Raw genomic sequence first — 16,597 nt, 5'->3', positions numbered from 1 at the left:
ACGTTATATATATATATATATATATATATATATATATATATTCTCCTTTTTGCGTATATAATCGTTTGAGCTGATGAAAAGATAATATCTTTTATTTTCCGGATTTTTATTAATTTTTTTTCCTTTTTCTCCGTTTTTTTCCCAGTTTCCCGTTATTTTTATTATTATTTTTCTTTTACCCCCTTTTTTCATTGTTCTGTAATTTTTTCCATGTTTTCTCTACAGTTCGAACTTATTTTATGAGTTCTATTTACTTGCAGCTTATGCGCAGTAATTAAAACTTATTGCTTTTCTTAATTTTCTTCGTGTTTTTTTTCTTTTCTTCTTCAGTTCAAAAACCACTCATGAATTTCAATAAAATAATATTTAACCATTCAAATAACTTCAGTGTTTATTTAATGTTCTTAAATAAATATAATGCCATAGAATAAGCGTTTCTTACATCATATGGGTTAAAATAATATTTAATCATTCAAACAACTGGAGTGTCCGTTACTGTTCACAAATGAATGACTAAAACAACAGTTATTCTCTGCATCAATTAAATATGTAATGAAGCTGTTAATGACGTCACGACTCATTTCCACTTTCTATTCCGTTTATCTGTTCTATTAAAGGAAAGTATCAAGGATGTTCTTCAATAACTGGTATGTATAAAGAATCGTTCCTTTTCTTTCAGCGCGTTTATGCTCTGTTTAAATTTATATCGACACTTTAAAACACGAGTGACAACAGGCAGCTGTCGTGTCACTAATAACACGCAAAAAACTTTTATAAATGGCACGCGTTCCCGTCGCAAATTGAAAACGCTTCGGGTTTTATTTATTTATTTGAGACTTCGTGAAGAGCTTCATAAATTGGTTTCATTGTGATATATTTTAGTTATACAGTTAAAACGTCGTTCCGTGAGCTGATATGTAAACCGACATAATTATGAAAAAGACGTATAGTTATATGAAAAGATATGATATAGATTTATATGAAAAGACTTTTAAAGAAATTACGTATTGCAAAGTGTTTTATCATTACTGACCTTTCTATTGCTGTTACGCATAAATAAATGAGAACTAATTTAACTCGTAAAAAAATCTATTACGACTACCTTGCATACACTATAACAGTTCAACGGTTTTTAAGTTTTCTGAATTAAGTTTTTTATATTTTTAAAAATGTCAACACAAATGTTAAGACATATATCTGGCAACATTTAATCTATTTCTCTTTTTGCTACTTCAACTTAACAAACTTAAAAAATTAATTAGTTAATTAAAGAAATTTTTCCGAGCTGACCCAATTCTGGGTTTACGACTATTAATGTTCAACTCCGTAGCCTTACAATTTTGAACACAATTCAGAAGACAAGGGAACTACTGGATTAAGTATTGGGAGAAATTTGCCTTCGTGGAGGACTTTTTGATGGAACTAACCCGCATTTGCGTTACATGGAGAGGAAAACCACGAAGACCTACCACGGTTAGCCCAATGGCAAAAGGACTCTAGCGCATGATCCATCTACCACTGAGGATATTTTTACGTCAGCACTGTGGTCTGTGCGAGCGAATTCATATCCCTGGGATTCGAACCCGGTTCTCTTCATTAGAAGGCGAACCTTTATCCCCCGAGCCACCTCGGCACAAGCAAAGTGGAAAAGAGCACATTACTCATCGTAACTCCTATTTTTCAAGACCTTCACTCAGATGGGACTGGAAGGGTAAATCCCTTTGGAGCCTCAGTTGCTTCTCGAATTCAGGCCAAATATTAATATTCAGTATATGCCCCTTATAACGTCAATTTAAAATAGTAGATGCAATTGCCATTATAGTATGCTTTTCATTATCATCAAATAAGCATATATATTCTAAAAATAGCAATAAAAATACTAAAGAAATGAACAGTCAAATTATTTCATTTATTTTGTACAACTATTTTGATTTGAAATATATATCTATAGTGGATTGGTTTTACGGGGCAGTCCAAATCTTACGAAAGCACCTAATGGGGGAAAGTGCTGTGGGATTCGCTTATTTTTGTTGGAGGAAGGTAGTAACAAATTGTAACAACAAAATCGCTGCAATCTGACTATGCATTACCCAAGTTGATCAATCATAGAAATGTAAAATTAGAACTATCTAGTTATTTACAGAGCAAAGCTGAGAAGCATTCATTAAGACTTATATTATTCAAAATTTTGCATGTACAAAAATCTATTCATAACAATACACAGCCTCCTTTGAGTGTGGATAATGAAAGTACATTTTATCCCTTGACACATACTTTCCTCCTCCACATTGATGGATCATATCTACTATTATGACCCCTACCCTACTTGCCAGGTGGAATTTTCAAGTGGGGACTCCATTATCTTTACATGAATTATTTTTATAATCGTGAAAAAAAATATGTATGAATAAATTTAGACATGAAAAAAAAATGTTTGAATAAATTTAGAGCTTTAAAATCAAATTTTTATTTTATTTCATAACCGTCGAATTTTTTGGGTTCATAACTACTCATGTTCAAATCCATAGCCTTGAAATTTTTTGAACCCAATCCATAAGACAAGGGAACTCTTGTATCAAATAGTGGGAGAAAATTGGCTTCGAGGAGGACTTTTTGATGGAACTAACCCGCATTTGCGTTACATGGAAAGGAAAACCACGAAAACCTGCCACGGTTAGCCAGATGGAAAGAGAACTCTAACCCATGATTCGTCTACCATTGAGGATATTTTATGTCAGCATTGTGGTCGGTGCAAACCGGATGCTGAATTCGTATCAACCAGCCATCGCTGAAATTAGAGCCCGGTCACCTTATGGGAAGGCGAGCACTCTACTCCTTAAGCCCTCACGACTCATATTTGTTTCATATATAATTTTATAATCGTCGTTGAACAGCCGACCAACTTTTTTGATTTTACAACTACTGATGTTCAATTCCGTCTCCTCGTAATTTTGAACCCAATCGAGAAGACAATGGAACTCCCGTATAAAGTATTTAGAGAAATTTGCCTTCGTGGAGGTCTTTTTTGATGGAACTAACCAGCATTTGCTTTACATGGAGAGGGAAACCACGAAAACTACCCACAGCTAGCCCGACAGAAGGGGACTCTAACCCATGATCCGTCTGCCACTGAGGATATTTTACGTCAGCACTGTGGTCGGTGTGAGCCGAGTATGGAATTCGCATCAACCAGCCATCGCTGGGATTCGAATCCAGTTCACCTCATTGGAAGGCGAACGTCACCACGGCTCTGAAATTAAAATCGCCATACAGAGTCTCTTATCAACAGTTTTCTCATTTTAACTATTGAAACTATAGCTGCCACGAAACGTATACCAGAGAATGCACCCCACGTTCTGCAGGTCAAAAACCGCATCGAAATAAATAGCACCCTGCAAAAAAAAATTCTGATTGTTAAAATAGATTCTGAGATATGGCTAAACATGCCAGCAATAAAATTAAGACGCTTGAACTTATTGCCATTTTCTTGACCTAACTATTTAGATTTTATTTTCCAATGTACGATTATGCTTCATGCTTTCAGGGTCGAAAAAAGCACATGTATAAGGAAAAACCTCTTTTTTTGTGTCGAATTTAGTGAATTAGTTACTAGTTATCACGAATTAAAAAGTTTATTTAAAATCTACCCTGTGAATCATTAAAATAGTATCTTAGTGAAAATCAAATATTTTAATCAAAAGTTATTCAGAGTGTTATGTAGCTTTCGTTCGTAGTTTTCGTGAATTTTGGAAAGGAAATATCTGACAAATAAATTTGAATAATGAAATAACTGAAAGCAATTTTATTGAATGATAAAATTGAAAACTGGTCGATGAGCCTGTCTGGAAAACTGGTCCTGAAACAAAAAGAGAGCTAGAAAATTAAACGATCATGTTTTGATTTCGTTCATCGATGTTTCATTGAAAAATATATATAATTTTCATATTTAGTTGTTCGTAGACCTCTTTTTTTACGAAATTGATAGTCCAAACAACTAAAAATGTTGAGAACCGCTACATTAGAAAATGCCTAATATATAGACAGATGTGTTAAAATATGCTAAAACAATTAAAAACTTATTCCAGAAAGATGTGTATTAAAAACAATACTAATGCGCTCATTTGATAGAGTGAGTTTTTGTATTTTAGGCTTGAGGAATACCGCAAAACTCTAGAAGTTTTGGACAATGTGCTGGCAGAATTCGATGATTGGCCTGCTATGTAAGTATTCCTTACAAATTCATATTATTATTTTTTAAGAATTTGATAATGCACACTAGAACCTAAAATATTATATTTACTTAAATTAGAAATAAATTAATAAAAATTATGACTTTTAGCAATCAGTTAATTTTGGGTTATGTTAGATTTTAACGTCTTTTTTTCTTCTTTAAACTCTTTTTTATTTAAAATTTTTTTTTCTATTTCTATACCTAACTTTAGGGTTTTTCTAACTCTGTATTTTTCTGAGATACATGTTTTAATCTTTTTTTTAATAAGTACAAATCTTTTGATTTTCTTTATAGTTGAATTATTAAATAAGTATTTAAAAAATCTTCATAACTCTTCTGTGAGGTATTTTCTAATTTTTCTGATTGATATAATAAATTCTTCGTAAGAATTGGATGTCTTTGAAAAATCGTATCGTTTAATCGACTTATTTCTCTTAAAAAATCAGCTTTTAAATCTAGTTAGATAAATATTTGTTTTTAAATCTACCAACATTTGCCAATTTTTGGATTTCAAAATATCATTTTTACATCTTCAAGGATTATAAACGTTATATTTTATCACTTATCTATTTTTAAAAAGTAGAATTATATCACCTTTTAGTTACACTAATTTGTTTGACATTAATAAAAGAAATATAAAAATAATTACGATTTTCATTCATAGCCTATAAGTCACTGATTTAGTAACACTTACTTAAGCTTAGATTCCTCGCGTTAACAAGAGATATCTGATTTTCTTTCTTAAACAACTTTTTATAAAACATTTTATTTTACCTTCTTTATGTCTGGAGTAAATATTAATTTCGGAATTGTTTCTTTTAGGGAAACAGAAGACAAGAATTTTAATAATGAAAACAACTCTTTAGATGTTTTCTCCACGGATAACCACTCGAACCAGAATTCATCAGATTTTCAAAAAGAGGTATGTTAGAAAATCGATTTTAGTTCTTTATATTCTTGATTGACTCAAAAATACCTTGTCTTTTGAGTCAAATTTGAAATTACGAAGTTGCAACGGTGCACAATTTGCTGCTTTAAAATCACAACGTGAAAAAAAAGCGATAGGAATAAAGGAAATAAAAAATATTTTAGGGGTTCCCTTATCTTCGAAGTTGGTTACAAATTTATAAAGCTGCGTATCCGATAAAATAAAATCACCAATATTATTAAAGCCTTAGAAAGGTATAAAAAGAAATAATAGACAATTTTAATGAAATCAAAACATCTGCAACCATAAAAAACGATTTTTAAATCCCATGCTAATGTGTTTAGGCAGATGTAGAGGGAAACTCTAAAAATAGATTTTATTCTGCGTTCAATTTATGGTTGAGTTATAAAAATATTATAGATTATATTAATTATTTTTAGCTATTGAAAAAGGATTAAATAAGATAATATTTTTTTTAATGTTAGGAAATATGTTATGCATATTTCAGCAAGACAAGGACGTTACCCAAATATGTTATGTCAGAAGCAGCCGGTTTTTTTAATGAATTTAATTTATAAAATCCTCTAAAAATAGGATTAAGTTGCAGATTTTGAAAGCATGTCACTCATTTGAAAAAATTCAAACAATTCTAATGATTTTTGGGGAAAATAAGTCTTGTTGATTTACACTTGCTGCTGACACTAAAACAAAAATTGTTAGAACTCCTAGAATTTTTTTAATTGAATTAACATGCTTTTAGAGAGTGCATTTTTAAATGATTCTTCGATGATTAAGAATGGAATCGTTCGAATGTCATTTTATCATCGAAATTAAAGATAAAAGTTAGAATTTGAAGACATGCTTGTTTGTTTATCGAGCACATTAGCATGAAAATTTTGAAAAAATGTTAGTTGTATAAGTTGTAGTAAGAATATATGCTACAAATAATAAGGAAATGTTAGATAGAACATTTTTTGTTGCTTAAAGTAAAATAATAATTAATTTATTTATCAAATGCAAGTAAAGTTCACAACAAAGTATATTTCCTGATAAAATGTATAGATACATTTTAATTATAATTGAGATTTAAAAAAATATATGCTTCATAAAGCATGTTTGTCCCTTTTGGAATGCTACATTTTTAAAGGATCATTCATATGCGTTGTTTAATCAGTGATGATGATAAATAATAAAATTTTAAAGAATTTGGCATCCGATTTATTGTCCGATCCGATTTATTGTGAATATCCGATTTATTGTGAAAAATGCAAGAGAGATTATTTTATTCTCATTTATGATGTGCACAGTATTTATTAGGAATGCAATTTTTAAATTTTTAACTATCATATTATGATTTAAACTTAATGCCTCATATTCCTAAAATATTACCATATGATAATAAATTTACTGAACTTCAGATTTATAGAGATCCTGTTTATTTTTTAGTATCTGAAAAAATATTTGGCTTTGGTTTTAATTGTCACAAATTGGGAAATATAGTTTTAATGTAGAAAATGTCCGATTTATTGTGAAAAATGCAAGATAGACTGTTTGATTCTTATTTATGCCTTACACAGTATTTGTTATGAATGCAGCTTATTTTTTTATCTAACAAAATATGATTTAAACTTAAGCCTAATGCCGCATATGTCTAAAATATAACCATAAGATAATAAACTTACTGAACTTTAGATTTACTGAGATCCTGTTTCTTTTTTAGAATCCACTTGCCATTCCAAATACTCAACTCAGCGAAGATAACAATAACCTCTTATCACATAAGATAACATCTCCACCGGGAACACGTAATCACCCACAGCTCACCTCTGTTTCATTTGTTGTTCAAGAATCAAACATGGCTATGTGGGCAACGGAAAGTGACGATGGACGCATGCAGCAACTCAGATCGAAATTCCACAGGGTCCGAGAGCTACTTAAAAGGAATGTTATTACACTTCTGGATGCCGAACCCCCTTCTTTTATTCCCCCAAACCCCCCTTCTCCAAATAAGAACTTTACTTTCAGTTGCGATATCAGTGAATTGTCAGATTCGAGCAGCAACAGCAGACAGTCACCGACAGTGGAGGACATTCCGAATCTTCTGCCCACGGATGTTCTTCTGAGACCGCAGTTTGGGATCACCTATTCTCTGGAAGAGGACTTACCCCCTGGAGTGAAGGAGATTCACAGGTACAGTATGAAAATCGATATTTTATGGGGATTTTTTTTTCTATACAAAAAATGAGCAATATTTATATAGGCAGGAATAGTTTGTATTTTGTTAATGAATATAGTGCTTAAAACTATTTTTTGAGTGCTTAAAAGGTGCTTATTTTTTGTTGAAAGATTTGGCTACGCACCCTGTTTACGCATGGGCACATCCGGGCAGTGACAGGGGGCCACTGAGAATCTTACTTCTTATAAATTGTATTTCTTTTAAAAAAAGAATAAACAACGTTGCTTTAAATATTTTTTAAAAATATATCTTATTCGATTAAATGTGCATTTTCCTTTGTTTTCTCTACAAATAGTGATTGATTATCGCGCAAATACCAATAATTTGAATAGTTTTATCGCCAGGAAAACTTAAAAAGGCAAACCGAAATCTATTTTTCTACGTTCGAATGAAAATTTTAGTTACTTAGGCATTGAAAGATATTTTAATGACTGTTTAGTTTGACAAAATAATTCATACCTTTCGAATATTTTTTTTGAATTGTTATGCCTTTATGTTCATTTAATTTAATTATTTCAATTAACTTCCATGGTTTTGAAAATTACTTTATTATATGAGGATTACAACTGTTTAGCATCTTAAATTTTTTTTTTTAAATTACGCGTAATTTAGAAATGCTTTATTTAAGTTTTTGGGGTAATCAAAATGTGTTTAAATTTGTTAAAATTGTTGCATCATATCTTAAAAATGGTTTATTTTATGTATGGGAAGTTTCTTTTGTTCGTTTTTAAACATTGTGGCATGTTATAGGGGTGTAAAACATTTTTGTGCCCGAGGACTTTGCATGCTGTTAAAACATGTAGTGGACAGTTCTCAAAACGTGGGAACATGCATGAAATCCCTAAGCTCTGATAACGCGTTTAATTCATAGTAAAAATATTTAGAGTAAATTAATAATTGTATTTAGTGACATGAATTAACTTAATTTTAAAATTTTTCTGTGAATACTTAAATATTTTTTCTAACCGAAAGAGTTGATTTAGGATATTCATAGTGTTAACTGAGCCAATGTAACACAAAAAAAAAATTTTTTGTTTACAAACAAAAATGGAGATAAAAAGTTTAAATAGAAGGGTTAGTTGATATAAAAAACAAATAGCAGCCAGCAATATATGAATTATATTTTACTGTGTTAAGATTTTTAAAATGGTAATTTAGTGTTTTGATGCTTGCCAACGTACGAAACGGCGGTATTTTTTTTAGTCGGAAATATATTGAAGATATTATTTAAAACTTATTTATCCATGTTAAAAATTATTTTTCAGGAACTTAATTATTATTTTGTTATGCTTTTATGAAATATTTATGTAAAAAAATTTTGTCTTTTTCTTACACAGAATGCATAAGTATGTTCAAACAATCAACACATAAATACTGACACGTGAATATTGCCATTACTTTCACAGTAATCTACTCTTACACGCATTGAAAAAATATATTTATGTGTTCAATTTTAGCTTGGAAAAATAACTCAAATGTTTTGAAATAATCATTATGGCGATACATATCAAATATGGTGACGCAGTAGAACGGACATAATAAATAACCCTAAATCCAGAAATTTCGAGTTCAGCATCCACACCTACCACAGTGCTGACGTGAAATATCCTCAGTGGTAGACGGATCATGGGTTAGAATCCCCTTGCCATCGCCTGATGGCAAGGGAATTCTAACTCACCGTGGGAAGTTTTCATGGTTTTCCTCTCCATAGAACGCAAATGTGGGTTAGTTACATCAAAAAGTCCTCCACGAAGGCAAATTTCTCCAGGCGTTCCCCTGTCTTCTGGATTGAGTTCAAAATTACAAGGCTACGGAGTTAAACATTAATAACGTTTATAGTCGTAAACCCGAAAAATTGGGTCGGCTGTTCAACGACGTATATAAAATATAAAAAGATATGAAATAAAATACAAGATATTTTATAAGCGTTACATGATTGCATTAATTCCAAAAACAGATACTAACTGTCGGGGGGGGGGGGGGGGTTGAAGGAAGGGACATGAGGTGCAAATCATCCGCTAACTGCTTGTGATAGATTTGATCAGTGTTTTAAAATATGTCACCTTCCTAAATTACGCCGATGACTGGTACATCTTTTTTGAGAAAAAGAAAAAAACACAGGTTTTCGTAGATAAAAGTTCATCCATCTTTTTGTTTATTTTGGTTCTAAGAACATGTTCATTTCCAGTATACAGCTCACCAATTCACAAGAAAGTGAATCCACCACGTGGATGCTGGGTCCTCCCTGTGTGCTCCAGGGAGTAGATAGGAATTTAATTTAACATATTGAAATAAATGTTTCCTTGTAGAATTACATGATGCATCAAATAAATAATTAGAAGATAAGGTTGCAGAAACTTATAACGGTAAAAATCAAAGATTAAACTCTAGAGCACACAGGGGGGGGGAACAAAAAGGATGCTGCTCTCAAAAAGGCAACCACCTACTCGAGATCCACGGGGAATACTGGTCTATCTCCAAAAGATAGCGTCCCCTCCTTAGCGGTTGCAAGAATCTCTAAAGACGAGCTATGAGTCGAGCCCTAGAGATCCTGCAAAGGCAATGAAGAGGGCGCTCCTGTTGGAGACAGCCCAGTATGAAAAGTAAACATTGTGGTGATCCCGTGATCACACCACACTAACCTTTTATGCAAAATAATCGACTGGCGATACGACGGTGTTTTAAAATATGTTACTTATTTCTCTCAATTTTCCTTTATTTTTTTCTTTCAATTTCATAACCCAAGTTAAACTGCCAACCAAATTTTTATTTTATGATTATCAACTTATCTGCTTAACCCTGACGCACGGTTAGCCCGATGGCATGGGCTAATCGTATGAGCCCTTGATCCATCTACCACTGGAGATATTTTTTTGTGAGTACTCTGGCTGGAGCGAGTCGGGATCGGAATCCGTATTGACCTGAGTCACCTGATAGGGAGGCGAGCGCGGCTTTAAATTTTTTGATAGAAAAATTCATAAAGGTGAAGGGTTGAAGGCGATAGTGCGTTCGCCTTCTAATGTGGTGAACCGGACAAACAACACAGCTGAAACTGTGCTCAGTTGCAGCTGTGTAGGTAAACTGTACGCGGTCAGTTCTGCGTCTTTAAAATATTCAAATTTAACAAATCACTCACCATGCACAAGATAAGGTCAGTGATGTGTTCTTAGTCGGCAAAAAAAACCATCTGCTGCATACATTTACTAGCAGGAAGTTACGATTTGTGAAGTAGCAAAATTCCCTGCATTGCTGACCAGGAATTTCACTACTCCTTATTTTGCAGTGACCTCTTGGTTAACACCTTGACATACGAAGACGTCTGGGAGACGTCAGATGCTTCTTATGTCAAAACGATAATTGACGTGTCTCAGACGTCTTCAACACAGAGATGCCAACTTGCTCCTGACAGCAAATAAATATTTTAAAGTGGTAGTTTATCAATTGTGATTCGTGGTTTAATGAATTCAATTTAGTAGATTTTTAACCACCACTATTTCTAAATAATTCGTAGGCTTATATAATTCACCATTTTATAGCAGTTATGTCTGGCTATACCTTTTAAAAAGCTAGCAAAAATAGTCAAATATTTGAAAAATTTAGGTTGTTGTTATTTACCGTTTTTTTTTTTAAATTATTTTGGCGTGTCCGGAGCGGTTGACAACTCTGTCAACATTCCGTTGCGAGCTGTTGTTTACAGTGCAATCAAAGATCATTCCCATATCAAGAAATTAATAGTTCTGCACAGTTTAGAGTTTTAAAATGATATGTCAAGGGGTTAAGGAAGTAGGAGGCAAGTTTGAATGAAGAAGGTATTCTAAATCTAGTCGTAATAAGGAATGATAAGTGTTTAAACAAACTTGTCAACTATGCTGAAGAAAAAAGCGAAACAATTTTATTATCAAATGGCCCTTACTTGTGTTATTTGAGGAAAGATTCTACATACAGTTTCCATTTACAGGACCTCAACCCCTAAGAGCAACGTTTCACCTACCAGCAGCTTCTCCAGGGAGTTTGGACGCTTGTCCACGTTCAACAGTCAGAGTGAATGGGAAGTCGCTAGCAGCATTCCCGACAAAGTTCCGGTCACCTCTTTCAAATCTTTGACGCTTCCTAATGGTATGTATATGCTCTTCCTGATGCTCAAGATAAAATAGCTCTGATAATGTATATCCTGTCCTGAGATCCTTGATGCTAGGACTGTTTTTATGACGACTCTTTCTTCCTATGATAGTGTGGCGTAACTACCAATCTAAATATTAAATACCGATTCAATAGTATATAAGACTTGTTAACTTGATTCTGTCTTGAGGCACCTTTTGATAGATGAATGTTGACACGTTCGATTTAAAATATACCCCCTCAATGGTGACCTGCGATATGAATTCGCCACCATCGATGAGTGGTTCACATTAAACAGTTGATTTGCTTAAAATGTAGCGTTAAAAAAATAATAAAAATCCGTTGAAGTAAATAAAAGTCTTCCGGTCAATATTCAAAATTGAAAGAAAAAAATAATGGCAAAATGATATAAGTAAACAAAGATGAAGAAAAATTTTAATGAGCGAAATGATATAAATAAAAAAAATAATAATAATTAAATAACTAAAAAACAGCATAAATCAACTAGTGGTATTCGTTCATGCAAATTCTATCACAGATAAAATTCTAGAAGGAGAATTATGAGGTGTAACTACCACTACAAATATCAAATACCAATTCACTAGTATAAAAGAGATGTTAACTTGATTCTAACTCGAGTTACCTTTAGGTTGACGTAGTTGATAATTAAATCCCCTTAATATAAATGCCTTTTAAGCAAATGACGAGTGTTTTATGAAGTATAAAAAACTTTCCTATGTTGTCCTATGGCCTGTAGAAGTGGATGGCTGCCCAAAGCGCAAGACCGGCTACGCAAACCTTCCAAATTTGCTTAAACGGGATTTTGAAAAGGATGCTATGAGCCGTACACAAGTTTTTGGGTGCTTTAAAAGTGATAGTTTGGGTGCTGAGCGTTGCAGACCAAGCTCGTTCTGGACGTCCTTCAACAATAACATTCATGTCAAAATGATGAAAACGGTTAAAAACAATCCGTCAAAAAATCAAACAGAAATTGTTGTTTCACGATCGATCGAATTTCAGAACATATAGGTGTGTGCCAGCAGATTTTGACTGAGGATTTTCAAATGAGAAGTGTTTATACTAAATTGGTTTCTCTCCTTCTCACACAGGATAAAAAAAAAACATTTATGCATGCTTACTGTACTTGCTGTCAAGCTTGCAGTGGGAGGTTTTCGTGCTTTTCCTCTAAATGTAACGCAAATGCGAGCTAGTTTTATCAAAAAGTCCTCCACGAGAGCAAATTTATCCCAATACTTGATCCAGGAGTTCCCTTATTTTCTGGATTAGGTTCAAAATTAGAGGGCTAGGGAGTTGAATATTACTATGCATAAAATCAAAAAATTCGGCTGTTCAACGACAGTTATAAATTATTAATATGAAGAGATATATTAAAATCATATTGCACATCTTATCAACTATTTCAGGGTAACAGAAGGTTACATTCATTCTTTTGCTTGCATTATTTTATATTTAAAATATCATAGTGTTATGACTTGAAAATAATAACAATGATTCAAAACAAAACCTTTTCCATTATATGTATTAACTTAAAACTTTACAGCAAAAGTTGTCTCTTACGAATTATGTGATTAATTTTGCAATTTCCAGGGTTACAAATTGTTGTACATTGTACTAGGAAAAAAGATAACCCCTTTTTATAACTTTTGTTCTAATTATCAGATTTTCACGAGCTCAGTGCCATCAAAATTTAGACTGATTCAAAATCAAAAATGATTCAAAAATTTAGACTTCAAATGTTCTAATTAGTTAGTCTTAACTATTAATTAAATTACGTAATGTCGCACAAAAATATTCTATCTTTAATCTTAAGATAATTAATTCTATGTAATTCTATGTATCTTAAGATAATTAATTCTATGTAAAGAATAATTTTCGAAAATTATTAATGTTTCGATTATTGAAAAAAGTTTGCATCTTAAACTTCGTAATTTCAGATTGCGAAATTCGAAATGTGTGCAGTATTTCCAATATTTATCCAATATTTCTTGAGTTATAATTTTTTTTTTTACATATAAAAGCATTTTCAAATTTTTATTTGCGGTTTGGAAGCATTGTACGGAGACCGGTTGATTTTTACCACCATTCGTTCTTCAATCTATGTTAATGTAGAGCGCGCATGTTCCAATTTTGTCTCCGCGTCTCCAATAAAGATGAACTTCACACTGTCGCCAATAATTCATCAGTACAGCTCTAGTACAACGTCAAATACAAATTTCAATCCGAATGAGGTCTACGTTCCCTTGAACATGTTTCAGAAATAGACGATTCTCTAAAAGTGTTATTTTATTAATATGTGTTTGTACCCTCTAGGGTTAGATCGTTTCCCATTTTCTACGCAAGAGGAGAGTTCTCATTGGAGGAAGCCATCAACCCGAAAATCAACCAATAATGTTTCGCCTAGAGAAGAAGAACGCGAAACAAAGAAATCCCATTTCTCCTTCAGAAAATTCAGCAGAAAGAGCAAATCTGGTAAACGGTTTTTTAAAAAATATATTTATAATAAAATCTTAAGGTGTCTTTATACCTTTTCTTTCATAGATTTCGTTCAACCTAAACCTTTTAGAAGTTTCGACTATAAAAACCTGTTGATTAACTTTATGAACGAGTATCAAGCAAAAATTGCTCTTCTTACATTTAAGGGGGGGGGAAGGCATTGCGAGGCCCTGGTCTTTTAATACGTCAAAATCGACCCTACATATTACTTATTGGGTTCGTTTTAAAAAAAAGTGAGTGCTTCATTTTGGGAGCTATTCCTTTATTAGCAAAAATCAGCTCGTTTCATAATGTAGCAATTAGTATTCTTAGCAGTTAAATTTAACTACGTAAAAAACGCACTATACATGTACATACATGTACAGTGCATCAAAAGAAAAACGGGCCACCCTGATTAACTTTTTGATTTAATGATCGAATCTTCACATTCTAAGACTCCATCTTAATGGTTTGAGTTGTTGACCTCAAATTTGCTAATTAATTATTGCTGACGATATTCTAAGTTACGAAATCAGACACAAAAACGTACTTTCTTTGAATAAACATACCTTTTTTTTTCAACCGTTTTCTCAGGAGCTATTCAACCGATTTCGTTCCAATTTTGCATTTTACCATGTAAAATTGCATAATTTAAAAAAGTGTAAAGAATTGTATACCTTACAATTCAAAATTTTTCGATGATTATTAAATAAAAAATAATAAATATTAACTAAATTCCATTTTTTACATGGAATTAGCTTTGGACAAACAAATTTTATAATTGAGTGCAAAAATTTGTCATGTAATTTTAAAGGTTTTCGAGATATTACGAAATACGAAAAAAATTAAATTAACATTTATGGGGTCGAACTTTGAATCGCTCCCCTGATCAAACTATGGGGACCGTAATTACCATATTGCGGCTACCCCCTACACTTCTATTAATCAAATACACGGGCAAGTAACAGAATTTTACATTTTCGATTATAATTATTTTATAAAAAAAAACCGTAGTTCCCATACTTTCGTTAATGTTTCGATGAAATTGTACTTCAAAAATATATATAAAATTTTCTAATTGAGAGGGCGTGCACTTGACTTGACGACTAAATAGTAGATAAAGTAATACCACACAATAGTTCTAAAAATACAATATTTAGAATGAGAAAAAAAGCATAAATAGATTTTTAACTTTGAAAAAATATAATTTAAATGATTTAATTAATTAGAAAAGTATATCAAAAATTAGTTATTTTTTATAGTCATTAAGTTAGTTTTTATTCATTTTTAGGTTCGGTTCTATGATCGTTGGTCATCAAGAGGATTTTCTTAACTAAGAAATTCTATGCTATATTTCTTGAACACAAAAATACTATTGTTGTTGTCGTTAATATTGATTTCTCAAATGTATATATTTTTTACCATTTGCATATATTTTGTTGACCTGTTTTTATAAAGTATAGTTATATATCTTGAAGACTTTTCATTAAAAATTTATGTACTTTTCTGAAAGAAAATCTGTCTCGAGCTCAGAATAATTATTAGTTTTAAAGCAATTTTGTTCAGTATTGCTGATTTAAGTATTTTTAGAACATTTTGTCATCTACCTTGACCTTTTCTACTCAAAGTTATCTCTCAACTCAAGAGGAGGATATACCGCGGGAAAAATCTTGCACGGCAAATTCTGTTTTAACCATATATTGGTATTTTAAAATTTAAAAATTTAAAAAATTAATTAAATTTTAAAATTTAAAATATAGAAAAAGTTAGTTCTGGTGTACTTAGAAATGCTGAAATTTATTTTTTAATGTATCAAAGTGCAAACATATTATTTCTGGATTATTTTCCCATCATGCAATACTGAGTATGTTCTATATTCTAGATCAGGGGTTTTCAACTGGCGACCCGGGGGCCGCATCCGGCCTGCGGAGCCTTTTTTTGTGGCCCGCGAACTAAAATATATTGGTTGTCATTTTTTGTGAACAATTTTCGTTGAAAAATCTATATGGGTTTGAAATACTTTTCTCGATAATAAAAAACTAATTTCTTCGTTTCTGTGAAATTTAACATACCAATGGTGCAAAAGAAATTTATTTCTCTGGTTTTGCATCCAAGAAAATATTTATTCAAATACAAAAATAGTTGTGTATGTTTCTCTTTTTTTATTTCATTTCTTTGTATTTTGAGAATATAATTTAGCATGTGTGTATCAGAAATTTTCTCGAAGAAATTCGCCGATTTAACTTTTTGAAACCATTCATTTAGGCCGAAAATATTTACACACACATTTGTAAATTTTAAATTTAAATATCTATTCTCTGGTGGTTGCAGCAGACAAACCTCAATTTTCTCATTGAACATTTTGTATGCTACTATGCAAGTTTTAATACCAACCTTTTTAAAGTTTTATATGTTAACAATTAGATATCTGTTGCACATAAATTGTTTAATACATAGGTGCACACTGAAGTTATTGTAGCCCGAATTTTTATTATTTATTTAATATTTTTAAAAATATTATTAATAACAATTAAATATTTTTAAAAATCTACTTCTTATTTTAATTTGTAATTCAATACTTTTGTTTTGT

The 16,597-nt window shown here is 31.7% G+C and overlaps 1 protein-coding gene across 3 annotated transcripts in view; it reads left to right on the top strand.

Annotated features, from left to right (window-relative positions):
* LOC107443053 (uncharacterized) overlaps positions 1–15,524 on the top strand; it is a 34,640-nt gene extending 19,116 nt beyond the window's left edge. For 2 of the 3 annotated variants that reach the window (XM_043043243.2, XM_043043244.2), the window contains 6 exons: positions 4,149–4,220; positions 5,054–5,153; positions 6,880–7,349; positions 11,354–11,511; positions 13,846–14,004; positions 15,299–15,524. In XM_043043243.2, the coding sequence (XP_042899177.1) occupies positions 4,149–4,220; positions 5,054–5,153; positions 6,880–7,349; positions 11,354–11,511; positions 13,846–14,004; positions 15,299–15,312 (973 nt within the window). In that variant the 3' untranslated portion in view covers positions 15,313–15,524. Of the gene's footprint in view, positions 1–612; positions 648–4,148; positions 4,221–5,053; positions 5,154–6,879; positions 7,350–11,353; positions 11,512–13,845; positions 14,005–15,298 lie in introns of those variants that run through there. The other variant, XM_043043245.2, reaches the window with a different exon arrangement.
* Positions 15,525–16,597: the final 1,073 nt, after the last annotated feature.

The sequence above is a fragment of the Parasteatoda tepidariorum genome, chromosome 3 (assembly GCF_043381705.1).
Source record: "Parasteatoda tepidariorum isolate YZ-2023 chromosome 3, CAS_Ptep_4.0, whole genome shotgun sequence".
NCBI lineage: Eukaryota > Metazoa > Arthropoda > Arachnida > Araneae > Theridiidae > Parasteatoda > Parasteatoda tepidariorum.
Note: the sequence above shows the minus strand (reverse complement) of the source record. Positions and strands in the feature narration are given on the sequence as shown.